This window comes from Bactrocera tryoni, chromosome 4 (assembly GCF_016617805.1).
Source record: "Bactrocera tryoni isolate S06 chromosome 4, CSIRO_BtryS06_freeze2, whole genome shotgun sequence".
In the NCBI taxonomy this organism is placed as follows: Eukaryota; Metazoa; Arthropoda; class Insecta; order Diptera; family Tephritidae; genus Bactrocera; species Bactrocera tryoni.
Window position 1 is genome coordinate 44,977,712 of NC_052502.1, and position 20,819 is coordinate 44,998,530.

General features: G+C 38.0%; 1 protein-coding gene across 1 annotated transcript in view; it reads right to left on the reverse strand.

The window, feature by feature from the left end:
* Window positions 1–14,784: 14,784 nt before the first annotated feature.
* LOC120775959 overlaps window positions 14,785–20,819 on the reverse strand; it is a 30,529-nt gene continuing 24,494 nt past the window's right edge. The window contains exons 4-6 of the mRNA XM_040106371.1: window positions 18,742–18,886; window positions 16,298–16,657; window positions 14,785–16,230 (exon numbers count right to left, since the gene is read on the reverse strand). Of these exons, the coding sequence (XP_039962305.1) occupies window positions 15,835–16,230; window positions 16,298–16,657; window positions 18,742–18,886 (901 nt within the window). The 3' untranslated portion in view covers window positions 14,785–15,834. The remainder of the gene's footprint in view (window positions 16,231–16,297; window positions 16,658–18,741; window positions 18,887–20,819) is intronic.

Sequence of the window (20,819 nt, forward strand, 5' to 3'; positions counted from 1 at the left end):
GTTATTTTTTGTGTGATTTAAGTATTTTGCGGTTTGAGACCGAAAAGTGATCTTACAAAGTGAGTGTGTCCACATGCACATACATATGTATGTAAAGTGAATTTTTTTTTCAGACATTATCACACTGACAAATTATTTTATCCAGTAGACATTTTTTTTTATAATGAAAGGTTTTACAGTTTCAAAGTAGAATATCTGCTATTGCTTTATCATGGAAAATGTAAAATCGAGTTTACTTGAAGTTTTGTGTTTTTCCAATGAAATCATGACTATGGACCTATTGAAAATGTTGCAGAGGGGTTTAAGGGAGTATACTGTATCACAAACAGAGGATGAGTGGCAGAAAGCATTTGGTAAATGTTGTGAGCTCATTGAAAATTTGCATAATGCGAGATGTCTGTCTAAGATAACAACGGAAACGAAAGAAACAGGGCTTATTTTTCGCGTTGCCATCGGAGCAATGGCACAGGGCATCTCACAATCTCTTTTGGATCGGCTCAACACAGTTTAGTTAATGTTTTGGGTATGAATACTCAACTCGTTCCAAAAGCCTTGAATTTGTTGCAAAAATGACGATGAGTAGCTCAGGACCATACATATGTACATACATAGATACATTAATATGATGTCGAAACTGTTCAATATTCTAGCTAATGGTGAAACCGAAGAAACTACTATTCGCTGCAGGCACTGATGGCCCTCCTAGCCAAGGATTGTAGCGGGTGTGTGGAAAATTGTATCAATCGTTGGTATGCTGAACAGGGTATATTAAGTTTGTCGTATATATATAAATGATCATCATGTTGAGCTGAGTCGACTCAGCCATTTCCGTTTGTCTGTCTGTCCGTCTGTTTGTCCATCTGCCCGTCCGTCTGTCTGTATATATGCGTTTCGAATTTTGCAAACATCATTTTCTCTGCAAGAAGCTGCTTATTTGTCGGAACTGCCGATATTGGACCACTATAACATACAGCTGCTATACAAACTGAACGATCGGTAAAAACTTCTTGTATGGAAAACTCTTGCATTTGACGTGGTATCTTCACGAAATTTGGTATAGATTATTTTCTAAAGCAACAATGTAATCTCCGCAGAAATTGTTCAGATCGGTTAACTATAGCATATAGTTCCCATACAAACTGAACGATCGGAATCAAAGGCTTATGTATATGGAAAACTTTCGCATTTGACGTGGTATCTTCACGAAATTTGACATGGATTACTCTAATTGTTCAGATCAGATTACTATAGCGTATAGCTTCGATACAAACTGAACACATAGTTACTAAAAGAAACGCACCTGCGAAGGGTATATTAGCTTCGGTGCAGCCGAAGTTAACGTTTTTTCTTGTTGAAGATGAAAATAAAAAATTTGTAGGCGTAAAGTTTTATATTCCTGACATTTCGGATCAAATTTGATTATTTGGTATATGTACATAAGTTATAAACATATCATTCATATGTTTATAGTAACATATTATACACATCTATTACTACAACATAATTTTCATGTAATGACATGTCCATTAAAATTGTTAATTTCCTCGAAAATCACTCAATATTTAAAGCTTTTCACAAACTCCAGAGTGCTGAAAGCCAAATGGTCGGAAATTTTAATATCACCCATAATTTCATTTGAATATTTCAATCAAGGCACATATTCATTACACATATACAAACATACATAGACGATTTCATAGTTTCTTGCATACCCTCAAGGAAATTATGGCTAACCAACTATTTAAAGTTGTACGTAAAATAAATATGACAATGTACCGAGAAACCGAATACATTAAAGCGTCCCAAGAGAAATACATTCTGAAATCCCCTCTCAATGCTTCTGTGATAACTTGGATTACTTTGCATCGCGGAGTCCTACTCCTAATGGCATCTTCTCCGCGCACATACATGTACCTCCGAGAAGAAGAGGCGCAGTGAGCCTTTTCACGCGGATGCAAAGAAGGCTCAAGGGGAAAGTTGGAGGGGAGTCTTCTGTCAGGGAGCTCTCAATCAACACCCATTTCAGATCGCTGTAAAGTGTCTTTCAAGCGGAACTGCAGAGCCACCAAGAAAACAGTAGAGTGTACATACTTCTCCAAAGTGGAAGCATAGGGCGAGCATCAAGCAGAAATTCATATTAATTTCATATTAAACTTGCCTGGGTGCCTGGCCACAGCAAAACCCGTCGGAAACTGAGCTTTCAAGAGAGGAACTTAATCGTAACCAAATTCCGTCAGTATGAGAATGAGCAGGTGTTTCCCCGGTCTTCGTGCATTCCGGGCGTTGGATCTATGGGACTCTCGCGCGACCTCAAGCAAAGTAGCACTTTGTAATCTTCTGCGCCAGAGTGTAAAGCCAGTGAGCTTGCAAGAGCGGACCGTCTTAACCAAATCCAATCAGTATGAGAATGAGCAGGTGTTTCCCGTTCTTTGTGCATTCGAGCGTGGGATCTATGGTACCCGCGCAGGCTCAGCATAACAGCACTTGTGGTCTTCTGCCCCAGACGGGAAATGCCCAAGGTTACACGTCTTAGCAGGGTTCACAATGCCGCAATGTTAGGTCTTCTAACTGGACGCACTGCCCCATTGGCACTCTCGCGGTGAGGGCTAAAGATTTTAGAGAACACAGCATGAAGGTAGGCCTCATTCTTGCTCGAAAGATAACTCAATTGGACGGCTAGCCGCCATCGTCTCAGATGTATAGCAAAAGGATCGAAATAGCGTTTCCGGAGCCAACAGAATTAGCAGCGACGCACTTGCCAAGTAGATTTATCCGTTTGTACGTCTATATGGACCTTTTCAAAATTAATCAATGACTAAGCGCTACCATAACGAGCGAACATTTTCTATTGCACTGGGTAATTGGGGAAATCGAAGTAATAAGCTCTCTAACTCATGTTCCATGTTCCATCGAGGTTTATTGAAAAACTTCTATGGCAGTGTGGCAACTGGTAACACAAAATTTACTATATTTGCTTGCTTCAATCATTTAGACTCAAAAAAAAAAAATAATAAATAATATCCATCAAGAAACAACAAAAATTGCTTCTAAACAAGAGATATGCATATTAGCTAATTTCTTTGCTGTGGCGAAATAAGAAAAATATTACTCAATCCATTAACGCGCCAGTCAATTATATACATACATACAGATGTCTAACAGAAGCGCTTGAAATATTAGCAAATAAAATGCATTACCAGAACACTTTTGATTGATACCACATCTGACTGATGAGTTTAGGTGAATTGTTGATAATATGTAAAACAAAACAAAACAACAAGTGAAAAGAAATACAAAGGGAAATGCCAAATCCTTTCGAACAACTTTATATATACGGAGCTATGTAAATTCAGCAATAACACTGAGAGTGTGGATTTGTGTGTGTGATTTCTGGAGGGTGCAATACGTATTATGGAAGCTGTCGACAGCTGGTGCCAAAATGGGAAAACTGTTCATCAAAGCGTGCGCCGGCTGATGAGCTGACTCTCCCCACAAATTGAACTTCAATCAGGCAACAAAATGAATAAACAAAAACCGGATTGAATGAATGAATGAGAAAGTAAGTTACATGGATGAAGAAACAGAAATGATTATTATTGGCACGATCAACCCAAGATCACCAATCCATATCTATGAAAATGATTGAATGAATGAATGAAAAAAATTCAATTCGCCGAAAAAATTCTAGGTGGCGTCACGATCGGCAAGACCATTTAAAATCATTGCTTATGATTACCCAAATTAATCGAACTCACCTTCCATACTTGGCAGTTGTATGTGCAGCGTGGTTTTGTTGTAAAGGGAGCGCAAACGTTGCCGTTGTAGATCTTTTTGCGCGATCACCGCCCGTTTACGCGAAATGAACTGGGCAGTTATCTTAACACCCGTATTACCACACGTTTGTGCTGCCGTGCTTGTTTCTGTAGCATCTTCTTCACCAACACGCTGCGTTCACTCGACTGTGCCTCCAGTAGCTCTATAGATTGCTGACGTCGCAACGCACCTCCGCAGCTTTTCATCACATCGCTGCCGGATCCGTCGCCAACTGGCCAGTTCCGGACGGCGGCGTTTCGCCCGGCGGCCAGGCTTTTTGTGCGCTTGACCTTTGACGGTGATCGCCGTGATTGCGACAGCGTGCACATTTCGATTATTGCGCAACATGCGCGACTCCTTCTGTGGCGCCGGCGGTGGTCAGGTTGTTGGTGTTGGCCGCCGAAGAGCGCGAGTATCGCCGTGGAACTACTGGAGTTCGGTGAGTGATGGTGGCTAGCGTTTGTGGCGGTGGCGTCATGTTATTGTAAGTGCATATCGTGCGCTGTGGTTTGATCTGATGGGGTTGGCGATGTGGGTGGCGTGTATTGTCCGGGCATTATGGCTTGGCGGGGTTTGTGCGGTTGGGTCGTGATTTTTATGTATTTAAAGCCGACGGTGCTCAAATTTTAAAATTCTTTAATTAGTATCAGTCTTATTTTTAATAATTTTCTCAAAATTTTCTTTGCAAATTTCACTTTGTTCTTCGTTATATTCACTAAACTCGCACTTATCACCTCTAAAACAATTTAATATCGATTATGCGATCGGCGAGTGTGCTCCAACTGTTCACCCGTTGCTTGCTTGCGAAAGTGTGCCGCGTGTGCGCTCAGTTGGTTCCTCTTAAGATGACTACTTAAAGCAAAGAATTGTTTCAATATTTGCTTGTAGAAGCGGAAATTATCACACATACAACAATATTTCCACAAACATATCTGCTTTACGCCCATATGGAAACGCATCCATACAAATAACCAGCTAAACCAAATTCGAAATGTGGGCAGGCACTAAGGCCAAAGTAACTAAAATTTAAAACGCCTGTAATTAGAAAATTCCAGTTTTCCACTTTCAAATTCATACATACACATGTTGTTGTTTTTGTTTTTATATGCTAGCCTTTAATGCAAAATTAATTTCCTATTCTACTTACGAAGCTGCACAGCAACCCAGCCTCATGCATCTAGCAGCCAAGTGTTATAGCGTGCCATTGTTGTCGCGTTCCTATAGGTTATGGTCGTTGAGTCGATAGTCGTCTTCTTCGACCAGCCAGGACGCAAGTGTTGCTTTTGTGGATCGTCGGGCCCGAAGACGGCGAGGCGCATGTCTGCGTTCTTAGCATCGTTGCCAACTCGTATTATAGTCTCCCGGTTGTTGGTAAAAGTGCTGATCGCAAAGTGAAAAAAATTATTTTTGTTGGGTAAGTGAAGAGTTGTTTACCGTCTTTATGCAAGTGGATTAGTCGTTGGCCGTTACAAATTCTCAGCCAGTCAACTGTGAGTATCATTTTGGTGGCTTTTCTGCCAGGGCCCTTCATAATGATACCAGCTCGCCAATATGGCGCACTGTATGCTATTCCCATATAATGAGCCGTTTACTTACTGATCGCGAACTGATAACCATATATTCAGCGTGAATATCTTATTTCCAAATATTTTAGTGTACATACATACATAGATGTATGGACATACATACACATATGTATGTAACTTAATTCTTTATTAATTTTTCTTCCTCTTTCTCCTCAAAATCATTTAACTTCTTATGAAAATCGTATTTCAAAATTTCGCTGACAAAGTAACTTAAGTTCTCTTTGTTTTGAGGAAATACCTTTTAATTAAAGTGTTTCATCGAGAAATATGCATATATATGCAATAGGTGACACCTTTTAACCATTCCATGCGCATCTCTCAAGGTACAGACGTCGCCAACCCGGCGAGCCGACTGTTGCGTTTTCCACGGTTCGGAGCGGATGCATCGTGTACAGTGTACTGGGGATGACTGTCGACATCTCGTGTGGTGTTATGCTTTCACTGCCATTCAGCAGGCTGGAGAAGTGTTCCTCATAATTTAAGTATGCTCGGGCTCCAGTTACACCGGTCACCTCAAGGGTTCTACACGCGCATAATCCGGCTCTGGAAAGCCCCTGTTGATCGCCATATTTTTTCATAGAGTTTTCGAGCATTAACCCTGTCTGGCCAGCTTGTCAAACTCTTCGCCTTATATATAAGACTCCATTTCTGGCCTCTCTCTCTTTTTTGTCTTACCGTGCGTCTCGGTTTCCTCTTCAGCCCCCATTGTATTCTAACGCATTCCGCAAGTGAAATGGTCTCGTAACGTTGCGAGGGTAGGCAGTCTGTTTTTCTCTCCCGCTACGACACGGGCACCTTCATCATACCAACTGTTCTTTTGCATTTATACGAAAACTAAATGGCCTCGGTTGCCAGTTGCCGGTAAAACAGCTTGAAATGCCGTCCCAGAGTTCCCTTTATATCAAGTTGTTGATGCGGTGCTCTCCAGAGAGCAGAGTGGAAGTCAAGTAGAAAATCGTGCTGGTTGTCTTTTGTGATTGCAGCTTTTCGACGTCGAACCTTCTTCCTTGTGTTTTTGACGTGCCTTTTGTTGGTGGCGGGCGGGTTCCTTGGCTAAAGATAGAGAAGTCTGAGTCCGGAGTTAGAACCTCGATGTTCTTTCGTTTATCACAACATGATCGATCTGGTTAGTGGCTTTTCGACCCGGAGACAGCCAGGTAGCTTTGCGGAATTTTTCTATGCCGGAATCTAGTTTCCATTTAGGGGATGTTTCATCGTGGAGTCTGATTTACCGACCGCTGTGCCAAAAGATACCTTCTTGCCCATTCCTGGCGTTAAAGTCGCTTAGCGTTATTGTGGCCACGTGGCAGGGCAGAGGTGTGTTTCAAACGCTCATAGAAAGCATCTTTGGTCACATCGTCCTTCCCCTGCCGTCCGCAGGGTGAATGCCAGTACTCATCGACGGAGTCTCTCTTCCACCACGAATCCCACACCGAATTTGCGCTCCTTTATATGGCCACAATAATAAATGCCTCAAGGACCTTCTCGCCTTAGTTTTTGTCCCCCTCATCGCACTTCTTGGACGGCTGTGACGTCAGCTTTTATTTTACGTGGACATCAACCAACTGGGCAGCGGCAGCTTCCCAATTAAGGGATTTCCAGGTGCATGGCCGTGGCGGGTCCCAAACCCAGCGCACAACCCTTGTAGGGAATGATTCGCCTTCTCACTTTAGCTCGCCTTCGAGACCGGAAGTAGTGAGCTGCTTGAGCCATGTGTAAAAGAATCGTTTCCGGCCACTCCCGAGTGAATGGCGATCAGAGAAATTTCCTCACTTGCGTGAACTTCTGCCACATGTGGCTCCATGTTTTGCTACGACTGTCACATTTTACAGATCGATGATGACTTTAATCATATTGCTCTTATCTTAAAGTTGAAGCAAGGAATTTTTTTATATGCCTTGTAATGGGAGTATACCCAACTTTTGATGGTGTTTCACCTCTAACCTCTATCCATATTCCATATACTGTGCTGCCAATGCGCAAAGGACCTATAAATCTCCCGCAGAAGCTTTCTATCAAAAACTGTAACGCCGACTCATGAGCCATTGTTATCGTCCATGTCTTTGCACCATATAGCAGGATGGGGATGGCGAATGGCTTGTAGAATTTGCCTTTTGTTAGTCGGTGGAGGATTTTATTTTTCAATTGCCTACTCCGTCCGAGCAGCACCTATTGGCGGACTTACTCTGTATTAGATTTCCGGGGTAGACGTTATGACTGTCGTCAGTGACGTCGGAACCAAGTCGCGAATGCGACGACTGTTTGTTTGATGACGGAGATATACCCAACTCTTTACACAGTTTCTTTTACACGGATTTCCAAGTTACACGGTTGAGAAATTTTTTTTGTAAAATTTTTTTATCCAATCATGGTTTCAAAAATCGGTTTTCAACATCACTTAATTGGGAAATCCCTTATTCGGATAACTCTTACTCTACACATTTTGTACAATCGATACGTATATCTGAAATTTTATAGTTTTCAACTTTTTTGACACGGTTTTTCAGTAAATATAGTTATTTACTTCATCATACACGGTTTTCTGTGACATTACGAACGTTTCCCCCATTTTACTATAGAAACGCATCTTTTTTACACAGATTCCTGAGGAACGTATCTACCGTGTAAAAAGAGTTGGGTATATTTCATCTTGTGTCCACGTTCACTACCAGACCCTTTTGCTGCGCTTCTTTGTCCAACCTGGAGAGAGCAGAAATAACGGCGCTTTTGTTATAGCCAAATGATATCGATATCATCGGCGTACTGCCAGCAATTGTACCCTCTTATGTAAGATTGTACGCTTGTTCTATTCAGTTCTTCTTCAGTTCGAATTATTTTCTCCAACAGTAGATTGAAGGAGCCGCACGATAGAGGAGTCGCTTTGTCTGAAACTTCATTCGGCCCTTCCCGATACAGTTGGAATCCGCTTATCTATCAGCAATTTTTTCCGTCCGGTTAATTTTGCAGTGGTATCTAGAAAAACCGCCATCAGTGGAGCTAAATACCTTTTTGAAAATATTTTATTTTTTGCACATGAAACCTAAAAATAAAACTCGAGGATAAATTTTAATTTATCTGCTCGTATTTATTTATGTATTTCTGTAGGTATGTATGTGTATATATGTATCTCAATTTAATCAACAATTTCTCATATATAGCGCTACACATTATACTCATCAAATGTAAATATGAAAAATGTTTGTTTTAAAAACTAAACAACGCTAATATAAACTTTATTTCAACTATTGCAATTATAATTATTTTCATACGTTAACATTTCATAAAATCTAGTACAAACATTAATGAGTATATATGCGTTTCACTATTGTTAACGGTTTACTAGAAATGAACGATGTGCTTGTATATAATGTTAGAAGCAGCTCAATTGGAAGTGAACTCTGGAGTGAAGAAGACGGCTTTGGACTTAATTTTGAGTTGAAGAGTCTACTGCCTAGCATTTCATGTAGCACAGTATTTATGCCATCCGCTTACGGTTTCTACTATTGTATTTTCAAGTGTTTCGTTTTCGTGCATGCTCAGTTTTCGAAGTGCAATTTCTTGTTTTTCATCATTGTTGCTAACTTTGTGCCACTGTACATTTGGTGAAGACGTTTTTTGAATATTGTTTTAATGGTGGTTTTGGCGCAGATATTTATAATTTTAAAGTTTTCAATTATTTATTTTACTGTTGGTGGCTCTGGAAATGTCTTTTATTGTCCATTTTAGATGAGATTCGTTCGAAAAATAAATTACATTAAAAATTTATGAAATTATATTATGTGGAGCTTGCGTGCATAGCTAACGTATTTCTACAAAAAATTCTTCTCTTAAATATATTTCTGTTTTGTTTAAGCTATAGCTTAATTTTAAAATGAAATAGAACTGAATTGCCTTGGTTTTTTAAACATTATTATGGTATACTTGTATAACAGTTTATTTCAAGTTCAAGCAAATAAATATTGCAAAGGATTTCGTCCTTTCGGTTTTGCTTATCACAATTTCAGAACAAAATTTTTTCGTTAAAGGCGCAAATGCAATGGTTTTTTTAATGTAAGTACGTATATATGTATGTATATATGTATTTATGTAAGTAAAGAGTATTTACTTGAAGTATTTTAGAAGTAAGTTTATTTCAAAGTGTTTGCTAATTTGTACGCAAACTCATCCTTTCAACTATGTATGCACATGTATATCTGTGCCGAAAATTGTATATTTGCAGAGAATGCTTCATCATGTGAGTTTATACGTAATCTAATTTTGCGTTATTTTAGAATTCCGAAAACGTATACTCTTCCTTATGCAAATTAATTGCTTATCTATTATTGATGCTTTTGCATACTGGTTTACCTTCCTGCCCTGAAAATAATAAATAAATTTTTATATCCGAGAATAAAATTATTTGAATAAATTCGATTTAATGTCCGTCTGTCTGTCTGCAAACTCTTCTAACACTATGCCGAACAGAGTCTAGAAATAATTAGGTATTATGTCTCAAGCTGCTCATTTGTAGGATTCTTATAAAAATATACAAAGCGCTGGTCTGATACTTTCGCATTTAGTGGTATCTTCACGAAATTTGACATTTACTGCTTAACATAATTCGAAAAATTGTTATCGGATTACTTATAGCTTTTTTCTGCTCACAGAAAAACGCGAAATATCGAAGTTGTTAATTTTTCCCATTCCCATAAACGGTGTATAACTTCAACCGTATATCTAGATTCTACGATTGGTTTTAGATGGCATAAGTCGAGTTTAGTCGAAAAAAATTCAAGAATAATGGTCTCTAGTGAATCGCTTCGAAAAACGAGGCAATGCGGCCAGTCTAGACTCCTTTTCAGCTCATAATAGTTCGTACTGGTGGTTGGAAAGTAGAGGGGAAGCAGTGCCTGACCGTCAGGTGGCTGACCCTCAAAGCCATAATGAAGTTCATTGCGCTCCTAAATTGTAACCAATGAAGTCCGGCCCAACAAGTGACTTGTCTGATTTTTTTCACAGACAGAAGGCTTGACATTCACAGAGCTAATATTCTATTGTCTCCCATATCCGCATATATACTCACGCATACTCTGCAATATGCCGATTCTATTTTACCAAGTTTCTGAAGATGGATTATTAAGGTAGATGCCCCTACAATGCTGATTGGCTCCCCTTTGAAGAGAAGCTTTTCGATCTAATCACTTTCAACATTAGCGCAAAAGCTAGTTCATTTTCTCTAAAATGTTTTTTTATAAAAATTTTAATGGAGTTTTGGATATATCGATAGAAAAAGCTATTATTTCGTTCTTCACTTTCTGTTTTTGTTTGTTTGTGCAACTAACCCCGCTTCGATTTTTTGGAAGTTTCTAAAGCAGGCTCCCCTTAAGCAGTTTTAATCTTTGAAAGTTTAGAATGTTTTTCGCAATTATATAATGTCTGTCTGTATGTCTTTCAATTTTAACTTTAGATAAAATTGAGCTTTTATGTTGTAGGGTTTACACTCATATCAAAGGTAGTACACGATATCCAAAAATTCTACAAAATTGATAACCAGATCTTCATAGATCGACGTAGAGTTTTAAGCTTACGACAAATTTGTTAAGCGGTTATAACCGCTCGTGAACCACTAGTAGCGCACGATATCCAAAGTCCCGTAAATGGTTTGACAAATTTGTTCAGCTTGGTTATATTAGCTTGTGAATTTTAAAACCTCGATTTTTTATTTGAGAATATTTTTCGAAGATTTGAAGTTGATCCTGCAAATAATTTCCCGAAGATATGAGCGTATTTCCCTGAGCCATCCTGAGGCGCACATTTTCATTTTGATAAAATCAAAATTTTGACTAGCACTCTTTTGTTTCCAGTATTCACTTATAGTTGATACATTTTTTAGATTTGACACAATTTTAACCACTTGAAGATGCGCTACGTGATCAAGCGGATTCGACATTCTTCAAACAAATCACCGATTATAAAACAAATTATTATCAAAGTATATTGAATTCTGTAAATTTTTTCTGACCTTCCAGTGGATATAACCGTTAAAGTGGCTAATATCAATCTCAGTCATAGCATAATAGATAAACAATAAATTTGCATTTTTTTTATAATACTTATGGTATTTGCTTTTTTGTTTTCTTTTTTTTCGCCGTTTCCACCCTTTAACGGTTATACAATTTATTTTTCGGACTTAATAATCACAAAGCTATTTATATTTGTTTTCTTTTATATTCCCGAAACAAATTCAATAATAATAATTCATTAATTTATCCTTATTTTTGATTGCCTGTAGTTTTGTTTTTGCTATCTTTTTAACTATTCATTTCTTGTTCAACAATTTATTTACATAGAAATTATTTGCTTTATTATATTATATATTTAACTTCTCGTAGGTTTTTTATTACCCATTCAACAATTGCTGTTTGCTTTTAACAACAACACTGTGTGACAAATAATTAAGATTGGCAAGATTGTATACTCGTTGGATAACGGAAAAAATTTAAGAGACAGTTGGGAAGGTTAGCATTGTTATCGAAAAGACATTCTTTAAGAGTATTCACGACTTACGTTCTATGACAATTCAATAAATCTGATTACTTCGTACATGGCCAGGGATGGCTTTTCGAATACTTATTTGATTTTAATATTCTACACCGATGTCGTAATGATTCAAAACGGGTATTGAAAATTAAAGAAATTCATTAACAAAAACGGTTTTGGGATGTAGCTAAGCGCTAAAATTTTGAAAATTAAAATTCACATTTCGGTTTGCTGACACGAAACTTCGCTATAAAACGTTCAAACCTCGGTAGAGAATATTGTGTCACATCCGCACGTTATTCCGATAGCAGTGCCATTGCTTCACAAACTTTTGCCAAGCTATCGATGTTAAGAAATCACAGCTTTATTTATGTTAGACTCTAAAAAGAATGGAGATAAGAGCCAATGATAAATCTTCATCTCATAGTAACTGCTTCTTTCTGATTTCATAACTTCATCCTCTGAAATATGGCATATGATCAGAGATCCCTGAAAGTGTAGAGCCTTTTGCAAGGTTGTAGTATGCGGGAATTAGAAATATTAGAAACCTGGCTGTTGTAAGGAACTGCAATGAATGCTTGCCTTTAAGCCTAATTTACGAGGGAATCAGGTTACTTAGGAATTGTTGCACCAATAGCACTGCTTCTTTTGAAGTTTTATGACTATGAGCCGCAGCAATATCGGAAGTTTCACCTCCGACTTTCGATTCTTGTCAAAATGATGATTCCATACCATCTGAAATATGTAATAAGATCAGGAATCCGGAAAGTGTAGAGTCTTGGCAATATTTTTTAATATCCGGAAATCAGAAATATTTTTAACTGTAATGAAGGTTTGTTTAAGTCTACTTTATGAAAATGTCCAAATTTTTTGTTGTTGTTCGGCAGAAAAGAATTTCTTAAATTACTTTAAAAATTCTTGTCAAGTTGACAATTCTCCGGTTATAAAATGGTGTCATTTCAGTTAACATTACATTGACTGTCGACCCAATATTATATTTATGCTCTGAACTGGGTATTAGATATACAACTATGAGCAAAATAGGTGGTTGCGGCACGATATTGGTTGAAATTTTAACGGAAAACTCACGAAGAATCAATACACTAGGCGATGGTGTATTATCGTGGTGTAAAAACCAAGAGTTGTCCTCCCATCATCTCGGCCTCTTTTTACGAATAGCTTCGCGTAAACGACGCATAACACTCAAATACATTCCTTGTTGACAGTTTAGCCGGTCGGAAAGAATTCGGAGTGTACCACACCTCAATAATCGAAGAAAACTGTCAAATAACCTTGATTTTTGACCTGCTTTGTCGTGGTTTTTTCGGCTGGGATCACCTTTGCCACGACCGATTGATCGTCTGTTTTCGAGTCGTAAGCATAGAGCCATGACACATCGCCAGTAATAATAATGTCATGATTTCCTGATAGTCGATAAGCATTGTTTCATAGACGTTATCACTACGTTGTTTTTCTGTTTGACTTTCTTTCAAAATGGTCCAATCCTCTTTCAAAATGGTTTTCGTTGATCCTTCTGACATTGCAACAATGCCATTGAGACCTGTCACTGTTAATCGTCGATTCTCAAGCACCAATTCCTTTATTTTTTTCACATGTTGATCATCAGTTGATGTTGATGGCCATCCTGGACGTGGTTTGTCGTCAACGCGTTTCGGCCCTCTTTTGAATTACTTGTGCCAATCAAAAATACTTTGCTCGCTGCGAACAATTATTACCGAAGGCCTTAATTTGAATAATTTCATTCAAATAGTTCGACGAATAGGGTTTTCAAACCAAAATTTAAATCAAAAAGTCTTACTATTTTTTTTGCTCAAAGTAATATAAATAAAGTGCGAAATGAGCGAGTCGGTCTAGAAATCTCCATCTCAGTTTTTGAGCCATTGCTCTGAAATTTTGGAATACGGATTTCCGGATAACTGTAGCACATAGCTGCCATACAAACAAAAAGCGAATTTAACGTTTTTCTTGTTTTCTTTGATCTACTGCGCACAGCTTTACTTGCTCTCAAGACAATTTTTAATGGCAAAAACAGTATGGAATACCATTACTCATTTTCAGAAATAGTTTTGTCATCTCAATGGTTAAAACCAAAGTTAATCTGGGTGACGAAGTTCGAATAAGCATCTATTGTTCCTGTTGTTCTTGTTTTAACGGTTATCAATCCCCGTTAGGTTGGTAAGGGTTATCTGTGTTGTCGTCGACATTATTTAACGGGAGGCCCAGGAAACGTGCTGTTTCGACGGGGTCGGACCAAAGGGAGGAGGGTGTTAAATGAGTAGGGTTCGTAGGGCATGCAAAGAGGTGGTCAGAGGGTGTTGATGGCTCCGCTGTGAATGGCGGTCAGTACCTGTCGAAAGTTAGTTGCGGCCGAAGTCCGGTCGGCGTACTGTACGACGTCGTCGACGTAGTCCAGGAATGACCTTTTGATGCTCCTAGGAGGCGGTTCCGCTCCAAGCAGATGGCTGCAAGGATGATTTCTACGAAAACATGCCAGCAGGAACTGCTTGGAGAGGGAGTTCACATGCCCTTAACAGGAGCGTAAGCATCTCACTGTGTAGGTGTTCGATAGAAGACATCGTGGTCCGGAGTGCAGTATTCTCGAAAGTCTGGAGTTTCCTCATCTGCGTACCACTGCATCCAGGCGACCATATTGGTGCCGCATAGTTAAGGATCGGCCGACCGATTGCCTTGTATGTATGTTGCCAACAACGTTTTTTTGTCTTTTCCCCATGTGCTGCCGGCTAGCGACTTGAGAATTTTGTTGGGTCTCTGTGCCTTGGCAATAATCGCGGTCGTATGGAAGTGAAGGGCATAGACTATCGAAAAGTTAAACCTAAAATCTTAGGGTTATTTACAGTCGGAATTTTCACGCAATCGACTGCATTATTAAGTTCAAGTCTATACTTATTCGTCCAGTTCGTAAAAATGATCGCTGTGGATTTGGTGGGGAAAGTGTGAGGTTCCGTGCAATGAGGAAACGAGAAAGGTCGGAGAGGTAGCTGTTTTTCTATTGCTCCTCGTTCTTTTTCGCTCGCCAACGGATATACAAGTTCGCTTCCTTCATTTGTCGCACAGTGTAATAAATATGTATATTCGCTAATATTGTTATTTGTTTCATAATTTTTTTGAGTACTCAGCCACATTTACATACACATTGTATCTTAATACATAAGCATTTTGTATGATATAATATATTTTGTTTGATTTTTCTATTCATAGTTTAGCTACAAACCCGAGTGCATTTGCTACGAATATATATTAATGTATGTATATATGTATATATAAATGTAAATACAATGCAATGCCATATACTTTATTTTGAATTCACATTTGCTGCGATCCGCTAAGGTATAAGTTGCGCTTTTGGACTAGGTGTGATAGTTAGATAGTAGGTTACTTGATAAATATGGAATGAGTATATATTTTGGTTGAGTGCTGGATCCATAGTAGGAATACTGTGCGGAAAACCACATATGTACTACATATTAGTTACTATATATATAAAGAGAGATTTATTAGTGAAGTGAGTGAGAAAGGGGGCAGAGAGAAAGAGTATGTTTCTTCAGTTATTAGGCAAGTCGCTGAGTAAAAAGACGTTATTAAGTATAAAAAAGTTAGAAAAGTAATATAAAATACTGAAATACAAGTCTTATTTGGGGTTATATGCCTAAAAGTATGCATTTAAGGACAACCAGTTTGATTGGACAAATTGTGCGCGTAAAAAGAGAAGAGGAGAGGGCGAACTACAGTGCTTTTATCTTGCTCATTTGGTTGTTTTCTCTTGCGAGTAACAGGAAAAGTCTTAACGCAATTGAGTTCTGCAAGAAAGTGGGGTACACTTGCATTCAACAACATGTTTCTCAATAAAAAAAATTCCTTGTTCCTATGAAAATAATTAGATAATACTGTTGCGCTTGGCACGTAAGGCTGTGCTCTGCATGGCCGCCACGACTGCTTCGGCGCCACCCGTAAAGATCGGTTGGTAGGAGGCGCGTCGCAGCACATGCCACATGGCAACGGGTTTGCGTAGCGAAGAGAGCATTTGATGCCAATGTCGTAGTCCCTTACCGGTTGTACAGGCGCCCGCTATCACATGACCCAGTGGTGTAATACGCGGTCCACCATCGTCAGCTTCGGTCACACCGAAAACGGTGAGACGTAACTGCACGGTGGTGAGGCTTGTTGGTGGCACACTAAAAATCACCGACTCATTGAAGATGGGACTGCGTTCGCGACGTTTGAGTGAAGTACGCTTCTTCAGCACTTTCTTCTCGTTGTTCATAAGGTAAACCTGTGAAAATTCAATTGTGATATTATTTACGTCACTCAATGATGTCACTTAAGTGCATTACACTTACCTTTACGAAAACGCTTTGCACCTGTTGCGGTGCGATCACTTTGCTACCACCTTCCTTTATTTCCGTTTTTAAATTCCTCGCCTTCACCACGACAATCGTTAGGCGTTCCGCTGTTGGCAAATAGCTCAGCGAAAACATCAGTTCGCCCCATTGTGCATTGCATTTGCGCGAATCGGTTAGCGGTATCCATGTGGTGACGGGGCGTGGCATTTCGCCGATTTCCATTTCTGCTTCGCCGATTAGCGTGTGCGCGTCGCCATTGTGATACAAATGGAACCACAGGGAGTGGCGTCCTTGTTGCTTCTTTAGCCAAAAATTGAATGTTTCATTGTAGCTGGGCGTGACGGAGTCCTTAAAAACCTGCAAAAGAAAGAAAGTAGTAATCAAACTAATAGTAAAATATGTGTTTGTAAAGTATATAATTTTTATTTCGTAGAATATTATTTTAAACCGCGCCAAAGATTGTTGCTAAAATGGCGTCCCCCATCTTCCAATTACCCCTAGTTTAGGATTTTTTAAATTCTAAGCAGAATTGGTTCTAAATGTAATCTTTAGTTGGTGGTAAAACCAACAGTTGTCGACCCATAATTTTACCTCCTGCCTCTTTTTACGAATATTTTCGCACAAACGTTGAGACAGTTTGGCTGGTCGGAAAAATTTCGGAGTGAACCATACCTTGATAATTGAAGAAAAGTGTCAACATAACCTTGATTTTTGGCCTGATTCCACGTGGTATTTTCGGCTACGGCTCGTCTTTGCCACGATATTCGGTCGATAGATCGTCTGTTTCCGGATCGGGAGCATAGATCCAAGACTCATGGGCAATTATAAACATTTTAAGACATCTTGGTAGTCGGAAAGCATTGTTCAGACTCGTTAACACGACGCTGTTTTGCGAAAAATTTAGTGATGTTTGGAATCATCTGAGCTTCCACTTTTCTAAGGCCCAAATGCTCTTTCAAAATGGTTTTCACTGAACCTTCTGATATTCCAACGATGCCAGTAAGATCTCTGACTGTTAATCGTCGATTCTCAAGCACCAATTCCTTTATTTTATTGACGTGCTGCTTAACAGTTGTTGCAGATAACCGTCTTGGACGTGGTTCGTCGTCAACGCTTTCTCGACACTCCTTGAATAATTTGTACCAATCAAAAACTATTGCTCGAAACAAACAAATATTAACGAAGAACTTTCACAGCATTCTGAATGTTACGGCACCAGAAAATTAATTCTGCACACAAAACTTAATGGAACTTCTGAATATTTTCACTGATCGTAAAAATCGCCGAATGCACTTTATTTTTTGCACAGCAGCAAATGATCAGCGTGACAAGTTGAGTCAATTAAAACATGTCCATCTGTCTGGATATATGCGAACTAGTCTTTGAAATAATAGTCTTAAAACAAATAGTCTGAAATTTTACACACGGCAATTTCTCAGCAAGAAGATACTCATTTTTCGAAAACGCCGTTAAGATATAGCTGCCTTACAATCCATAAAAATCAAGTTCTTGTATAAAAATCTTTTTGATTTGACAAGATATCTTCAGGAAATTCGGCATAAATGTTTGTCCAAGGTAAGACTATAGCCCAGATATCATAAAACTTATCAATCGAAATCAAGATAAAGATAAAAAACTTTCTTCCTTATAAATAACCTTTATTCAACTTCAATGTTGACTAAAATAATGAAGCAAAATGTAAACATGGTATGATTAATTGAATCTCCTGAAAGTTCTAGATAGTTCCTTGAGCGATTTTATATTTATGAACTCAATTGATTTCAGTTTTAGGAATTGAATAAGTTAATAGTGCGATTATTTTTATTCATGCTTTTCAAACATTTATAGAAAAGTTTTTATGGATACAAATCTACCGTGTTACAATGTATATGCATTTTACATATTCTTCACATCTTGTGTAGGGTTGATATTGTCATATAAAATATACCCAAAACAGGTTTGAAGAAAGCTGCCAAGTTGTGATTTTTTTTGTTGTATAAACTATCACTATACCTAAGTATGTATATCGATTCCAATGAAAAGGTCAAATATTGTTGAGAAGAAACACCATAATATCGGGTATGTTATACGGTGACTCTGATAGTTTGGTTTATAAAGGAAATTTAACAGGATTTTCCAGAACTCTGCGAGTTTGTCGCTAATGTTCTGGAAGCTAGTTGTAATATTATGATGTACATATATAAATATATGTTTATAGTTATTTTGGACTACTAGCTCAATGACCTGCATCCGTATTTGCTTTATATTTTCCGCCGTGTTCTCAATCTCTTGGCCAACTTGCGTAAGATTTCAACAGGTTCTTGCGCATTTTATTTTTGTTTTTGAATATTTACTTGTGGAGTTCATTTGTTGTATTTTTTATGTAACTAAGTGTGTAATCCTCAAAAGCTTAAATGCTATTCTTTAACAAACCCGCTCACCTTCGTCTGCATTGCTGCTGCCTCGTCTGGCACAAGATAAATGCGCACAAAAGTGTCTAACGACTCGACGTTAAAAGGACAAATTAGCCCCTTTGCCTCCAGCACCATAACAGTGAGCTCCATGCCCTCGTCGTTAATGGAATTTCTGTGAAATACAAATGCGCCAAAGTAAATACATGAAAATATACAAATTTACCTATATATATATATATATTTATGTGTGTGTGTATGTATGTATGGATGTAAATGGGAGTGGTGGCTTGGGGACAGTGAAAAGCGGACATGAAAAGAGCCACTACATATGTATGTATTTTTACAATTTAAATACATACAATGCATGTATATAAAATAATATATGTATGTGGTTATGTCGGTTTGTAGTGGCGGCAAAGCAAGCGTAATTAATATTTAACGTGATGGGGAAAAAATCGAATAAAAAACTAGAAATGGCTGCTATATGTTATAAAAAAGAAACAAAAATAAAATACGAGAAACGGCTGAGCCCCAGCTGGAAATCTTAAAAGTATCTACATATTTTTATTGAGCTCATGGAACCGTTCTTGTTTTTGGACACGACTTAAGAGAGTTTGAGTTTTCTCCGGAGCAGGACAGCTTAGAATTCTCTCAAGATGAGAATCAGGCCAAAAAAATGTGGAAGCGGGTTGGAAGGACGAAGAGTTATGTGCTAGGTGTATGATAACCTCAGCTTAGGAGCAAAAACACTAGGAGACTGTGAAAACCTTGAACCTCAGTCCGGTAGAACGTGGATGGTTGACGTGATACGAGTATATGAGTATCTTTAAAGCTCTTTAAGCCGATGTCTCTTTGAGAACTCTGCATTATCTTTAGTTTTATATATGTTTATTATATCAAAGAAAGCAGGGACTTGTCATTTCCGAGCTAATCTTATCTACAATTTCCATTTGATGAAAGAGAAATCTATCCTTATTAATCTAAACAAATATCGAAGTGTTCGAGAAAAAACAATATTATTGTAGATTACACTCCTTCCTAACCCAGAATAGGTGTCTTGGGTACTTTTAAAATAGTAGAAAAATTCTCATCATATTTAGCGGTAAAAAATTTTGACACAGAACTTCTCAGAATTATTTTGGAATAATAGTCCTTGGGTTCAATATATACAAATTGAGATTAAGGAACTTCTTTATTTTGTTTTGATATAAAACTGATGACATTATCTAATCGTTGTTTTAACAGATTGGCGATTTTTTTTTTATTAAATTCTTCCAGGCTTGTGACAGCTTGTATGACTTCACGGATCATTCTTTTTGACTTGCGTTCCATTGATAACGAATCTGCATAAGAAGGAACTGTTGTTTAAACTGGTTAGGCCAGTTTATAGAAGCTATATATACATAAATATCCTATACTCCCACATTTCACTTCACCATAGGTAGTAAACAGAGAGTCGACTTAAGGAAGGGTAACTTTTACCAAAATATTTGGAAAGTTTCCACAATTCCTTCATCAAAAGTCGCAACATGCAGGTCCATCTTTCGCTTAGCATAATTCTCCATAATTTAGTTAATTTTGTTTGAAGATGCATTTTATTTAATGAATAAAAACATAATATAGCTTGATGAAATTCCAAGCGCTTTAATAATAGTTAGTTTTTTGGTTTCCCTTGATAATAGAGCTGATCTCCAGGAGGACCTTACATAGAAAAAGGGTAATTGGCGATGAGCGAGATTGTTGGACTTAAAACTATGTCAAAAACTAAAATATTATTTTTACTTTAGATGAATATATGCAATGATCGAAGCACTAGTCAAAATTTTGATTTTTGACTTAGAAGCTACTCTAAACATTATTTTTTTGTGACAAAATTGTACTACAGTATGGCTTTAAAATCGAAATTATTATCCAAATTTTTTTTCCTTCCACCAACACCTGAGAAATATGTCTAAGAGGATAATATACAAATTTCCATCTGATCGACCAGCCGTTTCGTAAAAATTTTTCTAATCGACCCTGAAAACATCGCTTCGAGAAAATTAAGTTAAAAGTTTTTACAAATACGCTCACAACTCCGACACTGTTTGTCGCATCAAAAACCG